General features: G+C 44.0%; 2 protein-coding genes across 7 annotated transcripts; both read right to left on the reverse strand.

Moving 5' to 3' along the window:
• Positions 1–2,037: 2,037 nt before the first annotated feature.
• ankrd13d (ankyrin repeat domain 13 family, member D) lies at positions 2,038–9,390 on the reverse strand. 2 transcript variants are annotated; one of them, XM_026999310.3, is made up of 16 exons: positions 8,224–9,390; positions 7,965–8,100; positions 7,605–7,729; positions 7,443–7,488; positions 7,069–7,212; positions 6,611–6,800; positions 6,239–6,305; positions 5,807–5,888; positions 5,581–5,642; positions 4,601–4,725; positions 4,292–4,449; positions 4,078–4,191; positions 3,490–3,662; positions 3,069–3,151; positions 2,673–2,906; positions 2,038–2,574 (listed from the first exon to the last, which is right to left on the reverse strand). In XM_026999310.3, the coding sequence occupies exons 1-16, from the start codon at positions 8,395–8,397 to the stop codon at positions 2,511–2,513; spliced, it is 1,977 nt and encodes a 658-aa protein (XP_026855111.1). In that variant the 5' UTR covers positions 8,398–9,390; the 3' UTR covers positions 2,038–2,510. The 2 variants fall into 2 exon arrangements, with proteins under 2 accessions (XP_026855111.1, XP_026855110.1); XM_026999309.3 differs by having other exon boundaries at positions 4,601–4,731.
• Positions 9,391–9,656: 266 nt separating this feature from the next.
• kdm2ab (lysine (K)-specific demethylase 2Ab) lies at positions 9,657–21,310 on the reverse strand. Of its 5 annotated transcripts, none has more exons than XM_035532227.2 (23): positions 21,243–21,310; positions 20,040–20,078; positions 19,350–19,488; positions 19,164–19,242; positions 18,933–18,979; positions 18,580–18,758; positions 18,384–18,490; positions 18,108–18,201; positions 17,667–17,820; positions 17,347–17,462; positions 17,129–17,255; positions 16,736–17,031; positions 16,442–16,519; positions 15,834–16,100; positions 15,604–15,735; positions 15,390–15,470; positions 14,081–14,344; positions 13,925–13,957; positions 12,815–13,770; positions 12,532–12,695; positions 12,275–12,421; positions 11,825–12,037; positions 9,657–10,567 (listed from the first exon to the last, which is right to left on the reverse strand). In XM_035532227.2, the coding sequence occupies exons 2-23, from the start codon at positions 20,073–20,075 to the stop codon at positions 10,386–10,388; spliced, it is 3,891 nt and encodes a 1,296-aa protein (XP_035388120.1). In that variant the 5' UTR covers positions 20,076–20,078; positions 21,243–21,310; the 3' UTR covers positions 9,657–10,385. The 5 variants fall into 5 exon arrangements, with proteins under 5 accessions (XP_035388120.1, XP_035388121.1, XP_026855102.2 ...); XM_035532228.2 differs by having other exon boundaries at positions 12,815–13,740; positions 21,137–21,304; XM_026999301.3 differs by having other exon boundaries at positions 21,137–21,304.
• Positions 21,311–21,485: the final 175 nt, after the last annotated feature.

Below are 21,485 nucleotides of genomic sequence, written 5' to 3' on the forward strand. Positions count from 1 at the left end.
TTAGTTTATTACATAGTTATTAGTGTGTTATTACACAGTTGTTACATTATTAAACAACCACATTGACAGTTATAGCACTGTTATAACATTTATTTATTACTGTTATTACATTTTGTTATGTATTACAATGTGTTTAGTTTCATTTTTGAATACTGTCATTACAATGCATTATTGCAATGTCTTATTGCATAGTTATTACATATTATATAGTTATTATGTTATTACTTTGTTATTACATACTTATTACATTGTGGTATTACAATGTTATTTGTTTATTATTGTATGTTACTACACTATTATTACATTACATTGTTTTATTAAAGTTATTGCATATAATCTTGTATAACCTACCTTGTGCCCACAGACCATGTGTGTTATTACCTTGTGCACACAGACCATGTCTTGCATGCCATTTATCTTGCCAGGCAAAGTTAATCAGAAGTCAACTTCTCCATGTTCAGTTACTCCTTTATTTTGTTTTACTCTCTTACTGCTTTTATCTGTTTCTTTTCACTGCTCCTGTTCTCTTTTCATTTTTGTTCCCTGCTCATTTTCTGACTGCTCTCTTTTCTCATGAGGTTTTTTTATATTCATTTACATTTCATTTTAATATTGTCTCACATTCATGTTAAATAATTATTTCGATACATAAAACTACATGAGTGTTATTTTGTTTATGCGTCATCAGTTCATGCTATCTAGATAACACAAGCTCGTTTATTGGTTATAGTTCACATTTACAAGCTTGTTACCCCCTTTTGTTAACATAACCAATGACTTTGCTTTAGTGGTCTAATATGTGTTTTTGATATGTTAAATGGTCATAGGTTGCTACAGCTTTGCATACGCATAATGCTATGCATAATCATCTTGTCTTACATGAGGTTGACTTGCTTTTAAATACTAGCACAGGTCAATTTCTTTCAGTACCTGAAAGAAACTAGTTCTGAGTGTTAATCACGTAAGTGTTTGGCAAGATGCTGGGTGATTTTGGGAAACGTAGTACCTATAGTGAATTTGCATGATGCTAATGTTTGTGCTGTGTAGTTCTGCTCAACAATGCAGGTTAGAATTTAAAGCATTAAGGATTTTGCATTGACTTTTTACCCACGATTATCACGGGGCATGGAAACATTTTACTGGGGCACGAGCCCCATTAAATTAGGTCTAGTGATGCTCCCTGCATACAACCATTCACATATGAACCTATAAAGATTTAAAGAATTTGAATTTCTGGCACCAGATAAAGCGTTCAGGATAAGGATTTAAAACAGGGGTGTTCAAGTCCGGTTCTGGAAGGCCAGAGTCCTGCAAAGTTTAGTGATTGCTCTGCTCAGACACACCTAATCTATTATTGATCTACTAAACCTGGCAAACACCAAACTACACTGGTCTCTGGCCATCCTAGAAGGAGGTTTGACACAGTGCTACATTCATTAACTAATATTAACACACCTGATTCAACTCATCAATCAACTGAATTTGGGCTTTGAATTAGCCATCATAGAACACCCATTTGTACTGTTATGCTGACTTCCAATTTGTGTGATTTAAATCAAAAGGAGAGGGAGAACCTTTACGGTTCACTTTTAACAGTAAACATAAATCATGGAAAAGACAGCACAGCCTACTTGAAAAATAGAACTATAGCCCACCATTGTTAAAAATATAAACTTAACAAAAATTCAAGCCAGCTTGAACTGATCTTGCATTATATAACTAAGTTTCCCATAAGTGCAAATGAGCTACCGTTTCCTGTCTACCTCTTTCTGTCAGGCTTTGACCTGACAAAATAGCAGCATTTCCTTATGGGTTGTGAGAAATCAGAATTAAGGGATGAAGAACTGCTAGCAGGAGATTTGGATACAAGAACACCCAATTGAATGTCAGAAGTGTATTGATATTCTATTTAAAAATGAGTTAAAAAACAAACCCTTAAATTGTATAGAGTAAGACATCGGTAAGGGGAGAAATACATACTGCATGTAAGCTTAATGCACACATTGCATGAACAAATAATTTAAAATTGTTTCAGGGTTTAAAAGGGTTTCAGGAACATTTAATAATCATACTTCCATGTTGTTATCAATCTCCATAATTAACTAATTTTATGCAATATTATTTTCATCACTTTATGCATTACCATAGTCATCAATATTTGATATTCACTTTATTAATATGATATAATGAAGATAAAGATTAAACATTTTTCACTCAGAGTGATGACATTGGAATTGAAAGGATGTCGTTCACGCTGCAACAGTAGTCTCATCATGCTCTTTGTATACATGGTATTTATTAACCAGTTTGTCATCTGTTTCCCGTTTAGCTTTCATAACCTGTTGCTTCCTCATCTCTCTCTTTCTGGTCCCTTGATCAAGCCCTCTGTTACATTTTAAATATTTTATAAAAGAAAAACAGAAGGATAAATCTTTAAGAATAATTTAACATGGCAGAAAAAGCACAAACAATAAGTTAACCCTTTAAACCTGCCAATACTGTTGCTGAGGTCACTTCTCTGTGAGTGACAGCTGAAGTATCCTTTCCAGCTCCTCCTCCTCTTCTCTTCTCTTCCTGTTGGGAACCAATTGCAGGAATACTTTTGGTGTTCAAAGTAATAAGATCTTTCTGTAATTACCCTTCTGGGATTTACACATTCCTTTCTGTATCACCTGTCAAGCTCCTCCTGCTCTCTGCATGAAAGCTCCATAGCAAGCCGTAGCTGCTCGTCAAAACTGGTTGCCACAGCAAATGCTCCTGTTTCCTGTGGGTCAGCCAATGAACTGTAGGAGGGAGGAGAGTTCAGGGCGGGGTCTGGAGAGGACCCTGTCAGAGTCTGAACAGGATCTGTCAGTTCCCCACCCTCGCCCTCTGTCAACGACAAAGAAAGGGACTCCTGAATTGCCCTATGAGAGACAGAGAAACAGATCCACAAATGTTAATTTAAAGACACTCTGGAATAGACATGCACTGAAACACAATCCAGCACTGATCTTGAATACATGAACACACACACACACACACACACACACACACACGCACATGCACACACACTCCTGCATGCACACCTCTCAAGCTGAGAGTCCTCCTCATAAAGCGGAGGCTGAGAAGATATTGGACGAGTGTTAGTGAGAGCCTCCCATATGGTCACCTGTAGAAAAGAAGTGAAAGAAAAGGAGAGACAGAAGAATGAGTGCAATGTTAGTGCCCTAAATGGCCTTATTTCAAAGTCATGCACATGCCATCAAACACATGCATCTTAATATGGGTTCTTACAGTGTTCACAGGTTACAAAACAATTAATTTCATTTCAAAGCTGCATGTAGTGGCAGAAAGCAATGCTGGTTGGTCTGAGAGAGTGAAGGCTGGTTCTCTTAATTGACAAGCACCACTGCAGTTTGCCATTTCAAGAGAAGCAATGCCACATATTATGCCACATCGAACATCAATGTCTTTATTTCAGTGCATTCTGCCCTTCCTGGAGGTTACCTGGTCACTTTCTGTCCCTGCGTCCAGCAGACTCTGCTGGATGGCAAACTGCAGGAGATTGTCATCCTCATCTCTCATTGGCTCACTGCGGCCAGGACCAAGTGTCGTGTAATCTGGGGGAGGCTCGAACACAGAAGGATCCACCTCACAGTGCAGTGGAGGAGGGCTCTGACCTGGAAGGAAACAAAGGTGTCACATAGATATTACACAGTAAATGAATAATAATTTTAGAAAACACATACACTGATCCCCTCCATTTACTTTAATTCTCTGTCATATTTGCTCAACAAAGTTACATCTGAGAGTCGTGTGAAACACTCAACTGGTAGAGCAGGTAGAGCAACACAAAGAGCATAGGTTCAATACCCAGCAAGCTCACATTATGTCATATATTAAATATACGTAAGACGCTCTGGATAAGAGTGTCTGCCAAATGCTGAAAATGTAAATGTAGATATAAACATTTGTATTACTAGTTGTTTAAAAGTTACTGCTGGTCATGACATTGTCTATGGTGAGGTTGTGACATTGTTGATGTGCTGACACTGACATTGAATGGTGGGGCAGGATGGAGGTGGATGGCAGTACCTGTGTCTGGGGCTCCCTGGGGGGAGTGTACCGTCACAGAGCTGACTGGCTCATCACAGCCGCACAGGTTACTAAAGGTCACTCGTGCATTCAACACATGGAAGAGGGGGATCTCTGGCAGGCATTAAAAAGAGAAGGAGCAAATAAAAGTGAGAGAACGCCGCACCATAGCAGTTCTGGTGGTCTGAAGGCATTTGCTGCTGGTCTGCCTCACCGATCTTGATGGGGAAGCCGGGGGGCAGGCGCAGGGTTATGAAGTCGCGCAGTTTGGCAAAGTGGGCATTGGAGATGGCCATGAGGTCAATGATGGGTGTCACCTGCTCAGCCAATGAGAGAGGGTGGGCCTCACTTAACCACAGCGTGGCCTTAAACCTGAGAGAGTGAGAGAGAAAAGGAATGACAGTAAGGCAGTATGTTGGAGACTCACTCTCTGGAGTGAGAGAGATCAAGAGCATCAGTGTGCTTCATTTCAGCTAACTCCTGTTAAACCATAACCACTGGGGGGTTGCCATAGAGACGGAACCTCTGCACTTTGCTGGTGAGCTCGACTGGCCGGCCGATGTCTCTGCCGTTCAGATTAAAGTCGGGGTCGAAGTACTCCTCCGCAGTGATGGCTGTCGGGTTGTGGGGGCTAGCACACTGAGACACCTGACTCTGACAGCCAACATAAGTAGAAAAAAATCAGCAACGTGAATTACTGATGCAGGAACAAATATATACAATAAATCAAGCAGTGCAATAAAGCAAGCCTGTCATCACAAATGCTTTGTGGCATTTTCTATCAGTGAGGAATGCAGAAACTTAAGATGCTTAAGATTCTTTCGGGAAGGTGAAAATGATTCACATTCATCTGAGCAATCCACACATATAGTACTGATCACGTCTTATATGACATACTGTGCCACACCTCTCTGGATCAACACCAGGCACCAGGCAGCAACACTCATTAGACTTGATGGTACTATTTTTAAGGTTGCCAAATGTCCAAAGCTGTTCAACTTTTCAGCAATTAACAACGAGAGTGCATTTTAAGTTAGAGGTTGCTTACATGAGCGCTTCACGGGCATCAAACACAGGGAGAGTGATGGGAATGAGGCTGGTCTGCACACTTGTGGCACACAGTAATGACTGAAGCTTGGGAGAGCACCTTAGTCCCTGTAGCGCTGCTTACTCCTCTGACTGTTTCATTTTAATCCAGCATGCATGTTACTGTGCATGGTATCTGCTTGCTAGGGCCTTTTGCAATTCGCTAATAGCAAAGCAAAAACCTGCAAATGCCACACAAATATGCACCAAATGTTTCTTGAACACATTCTGAGCATTACATGGGATGTTAAATGTATTTGTGGAGTGCTGACCCACACTTTTTCTTGGACTGGCAAGGATACACAGTCAGTACTGGCATAAGGCCCGCAAGGATCAATACATTCAGTCTACTGATCAGGAATGCAGTGTTCCATATCATCACAGCACGAGGAGAATGCGGGCCATGCTTGTCCTCACCCCACTGTTCGACACATGCTGCTCCGCGATGCCCAGGAAAGACTGAAGTGGAGTTCTGGATCCTGGGGGAACGAAAGTGTGAGAGCACGCAAATGCTCTTCAGCTGTTAGTGTGACAGTAAAAGTCATTGTTCATTTTAGTGATGTGTGTGTGTGTTTTTTTTTTGGTGTGTGTGTGTGTGTGTATGTGTATGTGTGTGTGCGCGCGCGCGCGCGAGTGTGTGTACCTTTGCACCTGGATTTGTCCTGATCAGAGAGGTGTTCAGTTCGAGAGCGTGTCACCAGCTCCACATTACTGGCACTGTAAACCTTTATTATGTCGATATCACAATACATCATCAATTATATATTAACATCACTACACAGTACACACCAACAGGGGTAAGCAATGATAAACAGGCTATAACACAACTACCCCTTTATCAGTTTCTACAGAATGAAGTTCAGCAAGTGCTCCTTTGAATATGTCCCACACAGAACCTCTTCAAAGGGCCCGTAATATTATGTATACATAATGCATATTATTATGTAAATTATTAAAAATGGAAACTTCTTTTTTTATTATGAGTGAACAAATATTTAATTCTTTATCCCTTGGAAAATACATGGAATTAAGAAAACCATGGTTTGCCCTGTATTCTGAAAGGCAGGAGCCTTACCTTTGCTTCATATCCACTCACCACCTCCGTCTTCTCGGAGCGCCAGCCCCAAATCCCAGACTTGTTCCTGGAAACATTGTAAAGTGCAGTCAGTCGCTGATGTATGAGAGTGCGGGTGGTCCAATAAGCATGCTTCTGAGAAATCCTATTATAATTAGGCGAACTTTCTCCAGAAACGCGCAGTAAGGCCTCTGCTGTTTCCTTCTGAACAGGCAGGTGCACACCTGATTCCACTTGTTTACTCAACTTATTTGGTCTCAGTATCAGGTGTGCTCCTGCTTTGTCGGAAAAAAAACGCTGCAGCTACGTTGGCCCTTTGCAGATTAGATTCCTGGGTGAGAGGCATGTGCAGTGCTGGGTGTGCGTGTGTACCTCTCGAAGGCAATGTTGCGTGTGTTGAGGTGTGTGGAGACAATGGGAGAGGTGAGCCTTTGTGCTGTGTTCTCCTGCGAGGGGAGCATGGCGGCCAGAAGGGAGGGGGCGTCACGTGGAGACAGAGACAGTGGCTCTGTGTACACGACCTGCTTCTCGTGGTCCACCTCCATCACCATGGCCCCGCCCTCTGGAACACACACAAATAGAACCAGTAGCACAAATTAAATCAGTAACAAATGGAAACCGGTAGCTACTAACCAGCATTACGCAAACTAAAATCATGCCGATCTGTGACTACGACTTTTCAGCAAAGGTTTGCCACTGAGACATTTTTTGCCAAACTTCTTTCATAGAAACATATAGTACATAGCCCTAAAAATATTCATCAGACATTGTAAGTGTACAGGGTGTTCTTACAGGTGAAAGTGCTGTTCTGCCACGAGTGAAGAGGTTACCTCCTCCCTTAAAGATGTAGCTGCGTCGCCCCTTGAGCCAAGTCATGTGCTCAAAGCCCAGGAGTGTAGTGTCCACACGCAAACACGAACCACTCTTCCAAACACGATACACATCACTTGGACACACCTTTGATACCAGTGGCACTGGTGAGAGAGTGAGGAAGAGAAAGAAGAATAGAAAGAAAGACAAAAAGAACGTTGTCTTTAAAGGAAGGCATCTATGGAGCTGTCCATTTATGTGGTGCTGAAATAGTTAACTACGTCCCAGGGCCACACTGAGATAGAGAGAGAGAGGAACAGTGTGTGTGAATGTGTGTTATGTATTGGCGTAATGATCAGTTGTGTGTAGTGTCATGTGCTGGATCAGGGCTTACCCCAGCTTGTAAACTCCCACTTCATCTCCACATAGAAATCCCTGGCCTGTAATATACCAGACCTTAACTGTGGAATCTTTTTGAGGATTAAACGGTTAAACCACCCCCACATATTAGCATATCATAAACTTCACTGTATGTCAGAGTTTGTATGAGCATTACCTGTCTCAGTTTGCTGAGAAGCTCTGGAATGCCTGCAAGCCTCTCAGTGGCTCTTTTGAAGTCTCTGTATTGAAGCACCAGCTGCACCAGCTCAGGGTCTCCTGTACTAACCGCTTCCTGCAATACTACACACATAATTTAAAATACCAACGTTTAATCACCAACGCATACGTTATCCACCAAAAAAAGGGAATATTTTAAAGCGTTATGGTACGCTGTACTGAGTAGTGAGTGCTAGGTAGCTACGATAGGCAGCAAATAGCTTTCCATCGTTATGGTTGCATACCTGCCGCCAGAATTAGTTAAATAGTGCTATTCTTAATATAGATGTGAAAGGTGGTTTAAAAAAGGGAAATTCACCCGTCCAGCCCTGTGCGTTGCAGTGCGTGGGATCGGCATTGTGCCTCAGCAGCACGCGAGTCGATTCCAGGTGACCAAGGCAGACCGCCAACTCTAGTGGCGTGCGCCCGCGCGGGTCCAGGCGCTCCACGTCGTGCTTTATGATTGAACAAAACACCCAAGTTCAGTCCCTCATCCAGTTAACAGCTAGACAGATGGAAGAGTCTTGATAACACGACACAACTGTACGTGCATAGTGCAGCTGTCTGTATTCGTTTACCTGCTTTTTCTTTAGTTCTCGATCTAATTCCAGGTACTGGTTGTTCCAGACTAGGTAATGCAAAGGAAACGCCTCTTGAGCCATTTTGCACAAATGATTATTATTTTTCCCCGTTTCTGTTACAATCTGCAGCGTAGCAAGTGCCGGTATTGTCGGTGAAACGATTTGCTGCATGAAGGGCTGCTGGCCACCTTACAAACAAATTCCGTTAAGGGTCATGAAATGTTTGTGGTCCTTAAACTGGATGACATACCAAACTCCATAATCAGTACCATTCATTGTCGACGAGTCGAAACCTCCTGTACCTTAACAAAATGAGCTATAAATATTCTGCTTTAAGTAAGCTAGGTAGTTAGCTCCCACTGGTAGATTAGGCGACTGAAGCAAACCTCCGACTGGTAGGCGATTAAAAGCTAGCAATGCGAGTTATTATTTTTGAAGGCTTTTAGAGTTTTCCCATTTTAGTGGAAAATCTGTATAGCTATTACGTAATATAATAAATTCCATTTAATGGGTTAAAATAAAGGGCCTGCATGAAGCGAATCGTTTGTTTTGCAACAAATCATGTTTCATATCCAAAACTAGCTAGCTAAAAGAAGCGTGGGTTTTCGGTAGCCAGCTAACCGCTAGCTAGCTACTATAGGTAGCAAAGAGCTTTCCATCGTTATGGTTGCATACCCGCTGCCACATTTAGTTAAGCAGTGCTACTCTAAACAACAACAAAATTCCATTTTAACTGAACCAAGCCATAAAAATATATTCGCATCACTATGCTTGGATCTGTGAGCAAACGCTAACAACTCATTAGGAAAACCCAGGAGCGGCCTAATTTCCCCTCCGCATCCAGGTCAACAAAGCTGGATGAAGCAAGCTGTCGAAGACCGCTAGCTACTTGGCTCTCCTCTTCATAAGTCTTCAGTGAAGAATCCAGATGTTCAGTTCAGCTGGATCGGCAGGAATAGGACCAGAGCGTTATGGCGAAGTAGTCTGAAATGTTGCATTAGGTAGGAAAAAACAGCGGAACTGGTCGAGCTCGCACATCTACTCCACGAACAAACTGTTTATTTATTTATTTTTACGCATCGTTTTCACTTCGGTACGAGGTTAAACGGAGATCTGTGTGAGTGCGCAGCACAGGCAACACTTCCATCATTCACCAAAACTAGAATGGAACGAGGGAATACATGTTTTACTCATTATCTACACATCTGCTTCACAACCACAAAAGTCAAACTGTAATAACAAAATTTGAAGTGCAACTCTGAAAACGGAGAACTAAGCTCAGCTTAGTTTACAAAATATCAATTGGTAATCAAGGTTTTTTTTTTTTTTTTGCTTAAGTAAAGGTGAAGATGAAGTTTAAATATACACACACACACACACACACACACACACATTCCCAGGTTATCTAAATCAAATGAATGTAGAAAATACTTGATCATTTCTTTATTTTTTTGAAAAACAAAACAAAACACAAAAAAGTGAAAAACAAGCCTCTGAAAATAATTATAATGCTACAGATTTTTTTCTGGTTTACTACAGGAGAGGAATACATTTACACAAGGGCGTGTATATATATATAAATTTTTTATATATATCTATACTCTTTTGAAGGACAGGAATCAAGAACAGAAAGGTATTCCTCTTGAAAAATAAAGTGGAGAAAGAGGAGTGAAACAAATTGAAACACCTTAATGCTGCTAAGAAGTATTTCAGAAACGGAGACAAAAAAAGTTAGAGAGTCAAAAAGAAGGGGATGGTTTCAGGAGAGGCATGCAAGCAACAGGCCTGCCCTGGAATAGAAAAGAGGCTGTTGAGGAATAGCACCTGTTTAATCTCCTATTGGAAGAGCCCATGGCATTACAGGCCTGAGAATCGATCTGATTGCCAATTGCAGTACTTGTGTGTCCATGGAACAAAGGGAAATAGTTAAGTACAAATAAGGGTTACCCATTGCTGAGTTGTATTTACAAATATGCCCCACCATGGATGCTTTGAGCTCCTCCACTCTAAATGTTCTATACATGAAAGACTTCCTCTGTCAAACAGAGAACCCTCACCAACTTTCTTATACATATGTAAGCACACATACATTCTAACAGACATGCTGCATTCACACCCACACAACCACACCCCTCTGCATCTCCCAGCGAAGGGAAGCTCTATGATATCCTCTGGATGAGCTTGTCATCTGATAGGCAGTAGAGGGTGTTGACAGACAGCTCTGAGATGAAGTTCTCGCAGGCCTGCCGAGAGACTCCTTTGCAGCTGCGAAGGTCCAAAACAGACAAACAGGACAACCGCTGCAGGTAGCTGAGACAGCCGTCCGTCAACCGACTGCAACCTGAGAAGGAGAGATAGCGAAGGTCATGGTGGTGAACCCCCATGCATGTGCGAGTTTACTCGCTATTCATATGGAACTTGTGTAGGTCATCGTTGTACATGTGGGTGTAGGGAACGTGGAGTTGTTGTGGATGATGCCAGCTTATTGCCAACCAACAGTTGTGCCTCTTCTTTCAACTTGACAAACAAGCTTTCTCGCACTGATATACCTAATTAGCCAGTATAGTCATATACATAGCTGACGCATAGCAAAAATGTGTGGCCCATTATGGTCTAAGTGTACGTTGCACTAACCATTCACAAACTATATACGTGAACAAATGTGGCTATATCTTCAAATATCTTTGAATGCTTTGAATATTCGGATGCCAGTTTGTTCAACATGTCCCTAGTCAATAAATGAATCAAGCGTGTTACATTTGGGTTGTACTCAAAACTGAAAGGGAGAAGGAGATCCTGTTTTACACTTTCAGTAGTTAATGTAAAAATATTTATACAACCACTTTTCCATTTATGTAACCACTCATTAATACTTATTATGTATGAGTATTATGTTAGGATTGCTTAGAGTAGGCAATGTACACCAATAATAGCCCAGGTTACTGAGGGAATAACTAATGTTAAAGAGAAAAAAAAGAGTATGAGCTGTGCTAGCTCAGTGTTTAAGGTACAAAACTAGTAATCAGAAGGCTGCCATGTCAAGCCCCACCACCACAAATTTGCCACTGTTGGGCCCCTGAGCAAGGCCCTTAACCCTCAATTGCTGAAGTTGTTTTCAGTCATAATTGCAAGTCGCTCTGGATAAAAAAAAAGTGTCAGCTAAATGCCGTAAATGTAAATGCAGAAGTTGGTGCTGGAAAAGGGAAATTTTTTTTTGGGGGGGGGGGGGGGGGGAAATAAATAATCATTTGAGAAGTCTAGTCACAGTATTTGTGGTTGTTTTTCTAAATAGCACTGGTTTGCATACCACTTCAGTCTTCATGATCTGCCCTCATCCTCTCTCTCATTCTACGTTTAATTGTTGGTTTCTTATGTTGTAGAGAAAGGTAGATGTGTTGCAGTTTGTGTAGCCTAAGTGTGCCTCATAACATGGCTGCTCCGCCCAGAATTCCACGCTGCACACCACAGCTCCACATTCCCTATACAAGCATGCAGCATACACACCTACTAGACTGCGTAATTGCACAAGCATGCAATTGCGTACTGGCCAGACTGAGCTGGTGGATGTGCAAGTGCACGGCCGTGCGCGCGTGTGTACCTGCCAGGTTGAGATGTGTGAGTGTGTTGCGTGTGGAGGAGCCCACGGCAGTGAGGAGGTTGAGGGCGTTATCGGTCAGAGGGCAGTGTGAGAGCTCCAGCCTTGTCAGCTGGGGCATGTGCCTGATGATAAGCCTCAGGGTGGCCTCAGTCACCTCCAGACCACACAGCCTCAGACACTGCATGTTGCGCAGCTGGGACCGGTTATTACTGCCTGCATTTACACATATACACAGAAGTGAAAATTCAGTAATGCAAGATGCAAGTGGACTGCTGTGCTAACCCTTTACTCCAACATCTCTTATATTAAATCTAAAAGGCAATATAATTTACTCTTCTCTGCATTTATGACTTCTAAGATGCTTCACTGTGTCCTTGGACTTTTCTTTCTTTTGGAGTGCTAGGTGAACATCATTGACACAATGAAAGGGTGTGTGCACGATTCCCTTACCTGGTGGGTTGAGCAGTTCGCGGATCTGGGTGTCTTTGACCCCATCTGCCCAGCGCAGATCTAATGAGCGCAGTAAAGGACAGCTGGGAGAGCTTAGAGCAGAGACTGATGCCCAGGTACAACCTGACAACACCAGATCTTTCAGCCCTGGCAAAGTAGAGTGAGAGGGTCAAGACAGGGACCGGACCATGTAAACTGCTAAAATGCTCTGGCAAAACAGCACCAGTATGAGCCCACGCTATGTCCACTATTGGTACCTGGCAATCGGTTGATAAGCCAGGTGAGCTGCTTCTTGGATATGTTGGTCCAGGACAGATCCAGTGTGACTGGCTGGCGTTTGATGATGCCAGAAAGGGCCTGTGGACTGATAGACTGGCAACGGCTCAAACTGATCCGCGTCCACAACCGCTTATCACACCCCCTGGTACAACAAATACCGGTCAGAGCACACACGAATCCCTCTGGCAGTCGCATCCATAAATTTTCATCTGAATTCCAAAATCATATGACATTTTGATATTCATAATTTCGAGCGCTCACCATTTGTACCAGCTCTTACAGACGGCCATACAGATGCACAGTTCGACTCGAGTCAGGTAACGGAAGACAGATACCCACACCACTCTTTCCCAGCCAGGCTCGCTGGCCCCGTTCAACTCTGGTGACGCATGTGAGGCAGGGCTGGTTGAGGAGGCAGGGGGCCTCCCCTTCTCCGGCCGTGGCCTCTTCCCACCCCTGGCGCCATGGTGAGACTCTCTGGAATTACATCTTAGGCTGCGGCTCATCTGGGAGTGTTTGGAGGTGCTCCTTGTCAGAGTGTGGGACTGGAGGTGCGGGCTGCCACTGTATGGCCGCGGTGTGGCCATAGGTGTGTGTGGGTGCTCTGTATGGGGGTGAGCCCTGTCTGTGCGGCGGGCCCCATTCCGGAGCGGGGGGCGGAGCAAAGACTTGCCCTGCATTTCACCGTGGCTTCGGGGGAGGCTTCTTGATGACACGTTGGCCTCTAGCTTAGGTACGATGGTGCTGGGGTCCCGCCTGCCCCTTGTAGGCTGCAAGGTCACAGTAACACACGACCTCTGAACCAGAGTCTCGTCGCTGAGCACCACAGAAGTGTCTGGCTGAGCCTGCTCTCCATCCTCGTCTCTCTCCCGCTCATGCTCTCCGTTCTGCTGCCCGTCTCTGTTCTCCTCTTCCTTTGGCCGCCCTCCGTGCCTGTGCGGTCGGTTCTCTTTGCCTCCCCGGCCATTCTCCCTCCTCTCCTCTTTGTCACGCCCATCTCCCTCCTCTTCACTATCATCCCTGTCTTCATCTCTCTCGCGCCTTCCTCTCAGAGCGCCACCTCGTCCTCCACCTCGGAGCCTCACGCCTCGTCCCCGACAGGACATTGCCCCTCTCCCGCGGGATGATCCCCTGCCAAGTCCTGCCCCGATCACGCCACCTCTCTCCAAACTCCGCTGACGCAGGAGCTTTGGAGAAAGAGAGACAGATGAACGAGTCTGAGAGACAGAAAAAAAGAGAGAACGAGATGCGAACAAGCAGGAGGAAGGAGGAGAACGAAAAGAGTAAAAGCCACACGGAGCATGTGAGAGCAATGCGTGCGCAATAATCACAGGCAGGAAGACTTGAGTGACACAAGGAATACATTCTCACCGAATGGAGGATTTTGTTCCGTTCTAATTTCACCTGCAGCAGAAAACAACAATCACAATCACAATCAACCACACTGGCAGCAAAGAACAATAAATCCAATGTGAGAGAAAGAAAGAAAAAAAGATAGTGTTTGTGTGCGTGTGTGCAAGCTCTTACCCTCCTTCGGTGCTGTAGCTCCAATGCCCCAGCTCTCTTGCGGCTCTGTTGGTGCTGCAGAAGGATCCTCTGCGAGGGTGGGGGCTGGCGCCGCGAGCGGGTCAGGGGCAAGGAGAGTGAGAGGGCCGGCCGACCTCTGCGTCCCAAGCGCAGCCCGCCCACCCCGATGCCCTCCCTGTACGCCCGCTTAGCCGGTGGGCCTGAGGACGGCAAGCCCGTCATCGTGGCACCGTCACCCTCTTCTGCTGAACTGCTGCTGGAAGACTGAATGGTAGAAAAGAACATCAATGTTTCAACTGAAAGAAATATGCAGACTAAACGACGGGCTTCGTTTCACAGTCCGTCACTGCTGTTGACGATACAAGCCGGGGCTGGAGCTGCACAGGTAACCCCACACACCCCTCACATGAACTGTTCACCCTTTTGCCATCTGGAAGAAGGTACCGCAGCATCCAGTCCCGCACCACCAGGCTGTGCAACAGCTTCTTCCCAGAAGCCATTAGACTCCTGAACTCTGGCTAACTCCAATTCCAATATCGGCACTTTTATACATGCTTATACACAGTCACACATAGATACACATACATACATATCTATATACACACTCACACATTGTTTTGCATCGGACTAGTGCTGAAGTCAAACCTCACACAAATAAACTATGCACTCCTGCTGCAGTCTTGCACATTATCCTACTTGCTGCTAGAGTAATGTACTAAACCAGCACTGTACTCTGAACTGTTCTGGCTGCTACCAGTGACACCTATGTTCAGTGTAGCATGTCACTGACTCCTATGCACAACTCACTTTACATATTCCCAGTACTGTGTACTGCACTAAATAATTGCACTGTCTACTCATTTTGTATTTGTCCTGTTCTGTATTTATTATTGTTTATTTAATGACATTTTTGCACTATATTGGACTGTTTCCACTTGTGTAGCATGTTGTCTGTTGCACTGTTGTTTTGTGTTGCACCATGGTCCTGGAGGAACACGGTCTCGTTTTTGTTGTGTACTTGTATATAGCTGAAATGACAATAAAACCTCTTTGAACTTGAACTTTAAGCGCGTCATGCTGTGCCATGGTTCAAGATGGGTGCTGAATTTGAGGTCGACAGAATATACGATTGAGCACTGCCATTTCTCTAAGGCAGCGGCTTTTAACCCTGCTGCTGAGAGGACATTGCGCTATACAGCTTCATGGCACCCAGGTGCCTACACACCATCTCACCCTCATGAGGGGAAAAAAAAACGCACAGCCCCTGAGAAGCAGAGCTGCGGTATAAGGACTGCATGGTCTACCATACCTCTGTGTTCTTATGATGGACACATTTGGGACATTCCCAGCAACTGGGCAGGTCCTTGTTGATCACACCATCCCCTGGCATCTGACACACACGAACATGCAGAGACAACAAACAAACAAACAAATAAATAGTACACCAGCACACAACCATTCTGAATACAAGTTTAAGCTCCGTGCATTTACTATCGGACATATACACGCCCTTGTGTTTGTACCTTTATACATTCCGGGTGTGTGATCTGTGCGCATTCGGAGCACTCCATCAGAGCCTGGGTGGCCTGGGAGCCTTCTGCCTCCTGGCTGCCCTCCTTACATATGGCACAAACAGCGGAGAGGGGCAGGCCGGGCTGGGGGTGGGGGGTGGGGAAGAGAGAGCGAGCATGTGGGGTAAGACACACACAATGCACACCCGATCCCCACACAGAGGCACAAGCAGCCCACTCACAGCCAGACACTGTCTGAGGACGCAGGTCTTCTTGAGGCGGCCTGGCCCGCCGAACTTCTTCATGTCCCTGCAGTAGGTGCAGTCTCCGCACTCGGAGCGCAGGCAGGCCTCACAGCGCTTGCAGCGTACCCGCCGCCGCCGCAGCCGCATGAGTGAGGACGGAGGCTTTACAGGCCGTGGCACGGGCGGGAGAATGGGGCTTGATCCCGGCGGCCGCGGACGGTACAGCAGAGAGAGGGGGGCGGGGGGTGGGCTGTACCACGAGGGCTGCCGGCACAGGAATAGGAAGAGAGATCAAGTGAGACCATGTGTATGTGAGTGAGTGAGGGAGTGAGTGAGAGAGAGAGAGAGGGAGAGAAAGATTGTCTGTGTGTGGTGTGTATGAGACAGAGAAAGAGAGAAAAAGAAAAAAAAAAGGAGCGTGTGTGCAGGCTGCAGTCTACAGCGGACCTGTCCAGCCTTCCAGTTTGGCAATTTGCTCAAATGCACCTGATTCAACTCAATAGTTAATGACTCGATCTAGTAGGTTTGTGTTTGAATGGGAAAATCAATCAACTGTTATGGACTCCAGTCGGTGGGGAGAGATAATGACTAGTGTGTGGTCTTACCCTTTTGGGCCACATGACAATGGGTTTTCCAGTGTAAGACTGTTTGGGATCATCGTTGGCATGCTCCTTTAGCAAGGCCTGTGCATGGCCGGGGAAGGGAGAACACATTTAATGGCAATTGCATCATATTATGACAGATTGATTAGTCATTTATACTATGGTGGTGACAACTTCAGAACTGGCTTGCAAGCGCATTATTACATGGATCAAACAATCCCTATACAATGATCTTCCATGCATAACAACATTAAGTGGTGTAAGAATGTACAGTGAGGGGCAGAGGGGGACGTGTACCCGTATGTCATTAAGGAGGGCAGGAGCGTTTCTGATGCCCACGGGGACGCACTTCTTATGAGCCGGCAGCTCCTCAAGTTTGTGCAGCAGCTGCCAGAGGCCCTCAAGCTCAAACGGCGTGAGATGGACCTTCACCCCCGGCCGTGCTGGGGGGGATGGTATGGACTCCTCATCGTCAACTCCCTGCTTAACCTCCTCCTCTTCCTCCTCCTCCATTTCATCATCCTCTGCTGTCTGTCCATTTCGTGTGTGGCCGTTGAGTTTGTCTGGTTTGGTGATGTCGTCCTCCTTTAACCCTGTGTGCCAAATATATTGGTCATGGTATGTTATAGGTTGTGTATGGCAAAGTGGAAATGTATGTATTTGTGGGTGCACTTGTTTGTGTGTACTGACCGATACCCAGTGAGTGTTTCTGAAACTCTGGCGTTAGATGAGAGATGTTCGTCAAACAGTAAAGGTACCGTTCCAACACATACCAGCACATCTCATAGTAGAAGGGGTAGCGGAACTTAGATGGGACCTAAGACACAGAGACAAAGATAACGAGAGTTTAACTAAGCATCGCTACGCTTGATAACTTTCAATGCATATCCATTATGAGAAAACATTACCCGTGTGCGGTCCTCAATGTTGTAGATGTTCAGCTGCATTGGAATGTTGAAACTGTGCAGAAAATTGCCACCAAACACCAGAGTATCCTCAGGAGTGTACACAGCATGGATCCAGCCTGCATACACACATTGAAAAAAACAGAACATACTGGGACCATCCAGCACCAGTGCAAATTCTGCTAGCCTTCCAAAATGACTGTAGACAAAATCGCTACACTTGATTATAATAGAACTAAAATTTCTCATTCACTTTTCCTGCATATTTTATTACATTCAGTGAATTAGTTGTTAATTTTGGCTTTGCGTGTGCAAGTACATACCTGAAGGGATCAAGAAGGTGTAGCCCTGTTTTAGTTCAATCCGCTGACAGGAATTGGCTTTGTCTCCGAGGAAGATGTCACCCTGTTTCCCTGACAGCACCCAGTTCTCATAGAGCTCCAGGTTTTGTGGTGTGGGCGGGATCAGCCAGAACATCTGTGATTCATCCAGGGAGCACAGAACTCAGAATGGGACAGGACTAATACAATCACCACAAACAGCAACAGCATTCAAAATCACTGCCAGTGTGAAATTTCTCCATCTACTTGGAATACAACCTGTGTAAGTAAGGCAGTTCTGCAGCAAAGTACAGAATCTCAGTACAATACTATCAAAGCTAAAAGCAGCACTTTATTGTATGAAGAGGCTCTGGCATGAAGATAAGCATGAAGGCAGGAGGAAATGACAGTTACACGCACATGCCTACCACACATGATTCTCACCTTGCCCCCTCTAAGGACGTGGTACCATACTGATGTGCCGCCAAAGTCTATGTGGAAGTCTGTGAAGCAGCCCTTTACACTCATAAGACAATACCTGCAAGGCAAGAGGGCAGAAAAGTTAAAGAATGAAAGACAAAAAGAAACAAGATCAAATGTCACAAAAAAGAAAACAAATGAATTTAGCTATAGTGACACTAATACAGCCTCATATATCATGTCAGGACTTCACAGCAGGAAGGAAGTAACAATCATGTACAATAAGAAACACTAACTCACTTCTGTACTTTTGGGTATTGCATGTCTATGATGGCATTAGTAGAGTCTCTCTGTCTCTCCTTCAAGTGCCGTGGCCACATGTTGTCTACCCAGTCAACCACATCAACCTGACAAAGGCAATGTATGTTCAGGCGTTTATAACAGAATAACTACAGTGTGTACCTTTGTATCCGTGTACGCTTGCAAGCATACATACTGCGTTAGGTCTTTTGACAAGATGCTCTAGTTTGGTATGACTGAACTCGAGACTGATAACGTTATAGAGCTTTTCCCTTTCAGAGGCCGGGGTTTCATAGTACCGCCTCCACTGCCCCATTGACATCTCTATGCCCTTCTGAGTGGTTACATCCATTACGTCAATCACTCGTCGACTGCCTATTGGAAAGGTGGAGAGAATAGGCAATATATTGGCTGTTACAAAGCAGGTGCATGGCAAAAACAACTGTCTGGATTTTCTTAATAAAGAAAACCTGGTGTTAATACTGGAGACTAGATGCAAAAGAAGAGGTGAGAGAAAGGGAGCGTGAGGGAGAGAGAGGACCTTCTTACCTACAAACAGTTTCACATCACTCACACTGAAGTCTGGATCGGGCATCCTTAGGGACAGAACATCTCAATTTAGACTACTTATGAGAATCACACCACAGTTAAGCACAGTCAAAAAGTCAGCTGCTTGACGTATTCAATATAAGCACCCTTTTTATTCATGTGCCTTCAGCAAATTATAAACTACAGCAAAAGACCAGACTGTGGACCAAATAGGTGACAAAAAAAACCTACTGAAGGCCAAGACCATCTGACTTAGGAAAGATGATGGGGTCTCGAAGCCCCTCACGCTGGATGTACTCAAAAGTGAAGTCTGTGGAGAACAAAACACATTCGCATATATTTTAAAAGCAATTAGCACTTGTATGCACCATAGGCTGTGATTTTAGTTAGGAGTACATCAAAAGCTTTAATAACAACCTTTTCCATCCATAATTTTGACCAGGTTCGAATCAAATTGTTTGCTTTTAATTTTTTCTTCCAAGTCAAAAGTCCTCTTCCCCTCAATCTCATCATCTGAGATTCCATCGTCTTGGTAACGCCGCCGTGTTCCTGTTCGCTGCACAAATAGTGCCAGAGTTTAAACAACAATATACTCCAACACATACATCTGAGCTACACATAGTGCAAATAAAATGAAAGTAAATATTCTTGCACAGAGAAAACATGCCATCATGACAATAATGGCACCCTTATAAGTCACCATGACCAGGATAGTGCCAATTTTGACATTTTTATCCAAACGTTTTTTTTGATATGCAAAATCCAGAAATTGTCTGTGGTGTGAAGCCTTTAGTAAACTTAATGTTTTTTGCAGTAAGGGTTGCAGAGCATACACACATTAAAAAAAAAAAAAAAAAAAAAAAAGTTATGTTTTGCCTACTTTGTGCAACTTACATTCCAACAATACGGTACCAATTCAATGGCACTAGAAAAACTTGAGCTCCATTATCACAGAGGCGTCTATTATCGTGCCAACACAGTCTCTGATGTAGCCTTAGTTATTGCTAGACGTACCTTTTCTTGTAGCGTTAGACCTAAAAACTAGCCCTTTAGGAACCGGGTGTATTTAATTACTCTGATCCGACGCGTAGAGTAAAAGAAACTTACCAGGCGCTTGCTGTAACGGGACTTGGACTCCTCCATTGCCTAGAAACGGAATACACGTATTATGTACACTAACCCTAAATTCGCACGCGTGATCTATTACAGATGACTGTCTCTGAAATAAACTAACACTGAGTAATTAATGCGAGGTAAAGTATGAAACCTATTGAGTTAGGGCAACTAGGGCAAAGTTTTCTGGGTTCGAAAGGGACCAGCACTAAACAGTAGCACTTGGGAGGCCTCATTATTTTATCAATTTATCTAGGATAGCATGGCTGCTTAACCAACATTAACGCTAAATTACCCGGTTCCCCAATGGCAAACTGTGATTATGATGATTTAAACTCTTATACAGTTAACCAGATTAGTCAGATTAGTTACAAGAGTTTAAGAAGGGATAAACACACTTACTCCAAGTAATTTAAGAGATAAAGACTTGGACAGCTCATCAAAACCAGCTGTGTTAATCTTATTTGGATAACTTAATATAAGCCAACAGTGAGCTAGCTGAACTTGCTATTGAAATTAACCAGCTCAAACATTTAACTGGCTAGCTAAATTTTATTCTACACGTAAAACTTTAATAGCCTAAAGTCCCTAAGTTACTGATATCTATAATATTTGCTTAACTCTCCATGACAGCCAACTCACTAGCGGCCGAAACGAACCGACTGTATACGAACTTCAGTTAGCTGGCTCTCTTAGCTAACCTAGCTAACATACCTAGCTAGGCTATGTTGCAGACTGTCTTCAACTGCCTCTTCCACACTGTCTGTTATTTTATTACAATTATACAACCTTCGTTAATATTAATATCAGTTATCCAGACAGAACCCTGTCGTCTTAGTTTCCCTGACACCCCTAGAGGAAAAACAGCTCGCTAACTAACTAGCTTGTTTAGTTTACGTTATCTAAGCGAAGAGACAGGTAAGAACATTACTAACAGGCATCGGCTTATAAATAGCGAGTTAGCTAGCTAGCATTTTCATTGACACCCAAAAACGCCTGCTAGCTAGCTACACAGACAGCGTTAGCTAGCAGGGAACAAAACAAGCCAGCAAGCTAGCAACCAATAATGTTGGAAGACCTTTAACAAATACCTATCGTTCAGCTTCTGTGTAGTACTGGAGAGGTTTGTTAATGCGAAGAAAACAGGTTATCCTAGTTGAACTGAAAACTCATTCTGTGTAATCTTGCCGTGCTCACTTAGTATGCTTGTTATTGTGCGATAAAGTTAAAGGAGTCCGCTTCCATCCGCCATTTTCAGATTGTCATTACACACACACAGCACGAGCATCTATTAGGCCCGCCCTAGATTTAAGACATTATCCAATGAAGAAACAGCAAGGTGGAACAATCAAGTCATGAGTGGATAACACCCACGCTTCTCTATAGTTCTCGGATTAACCCCGCCTAGTGTCTTTTATTATAGAACCAGTAAATGACAAT

Source organism: Electrophorus electricus, chromosome 16 (genome assembly GCF_041902795.1).
Source record: "Electrophorus electricus isolate QZ-2024a chromosome 16, ASM4190279v1, whole genome shotgun sequence".
NCBI lineage: Eukaryota > Metazoa > Chordata > Actinopteri > Gymnotiformes > Gymnotidae > Electrophorus > Electrophorus electricus.

What these genes read in the sequence shown, in the direction of transcription:
- ankrd13d (XM_026999309.3), bottom strand. Translation starts at nt 8,397, where the DNA reads ATGCAGCAAATCGTTTCACCGACAATACCGGCACTTGCTACGCTGCAG. An exon ending in CTACATCTTTAAGGGAGGAG is followed by an intron (nt 6,801 to 7,068) that starts GTAACCTCTTCA and finishes TGTGTGTTCCAG; the next exon opens with AGGGCGGGGCCATGGTGATG. An exon ending in CGGCTTCCCCATCAAGATCG is followed by an intron (nt 4,192 to 4,291) that starts GTGAGGCAGACC and finishes AATGCCTGCCAG; the next exon opens with AGATCCCCCTCTTCCATGTG.
- kdm2ab (XM_035532227.2), bottom strand. Translation starts at nt 20,075, where the DNA reads ATGGAGGAGTCCAAGTCCCGTTACAGCAAGCGCCTG. An exon ending in TCAGATGGTCTTGGCCTTCA is followed by an intron (nt 18,980 to 19,163) that starts GTAGGTTTTTTT and finishes TCTGTCCCTAAG; the next exon opens with GATGCCCGATCCAGACTTCA. An exon ending in ACGTCCTTAGAGGGGGCAAG is followed by an intron (nt 17,821 to 18,107) that starts GTGAGAATCATG and finishes GATGAATCACAG; the next exon opens with ATGTTCTGGCTGATCCCGCC.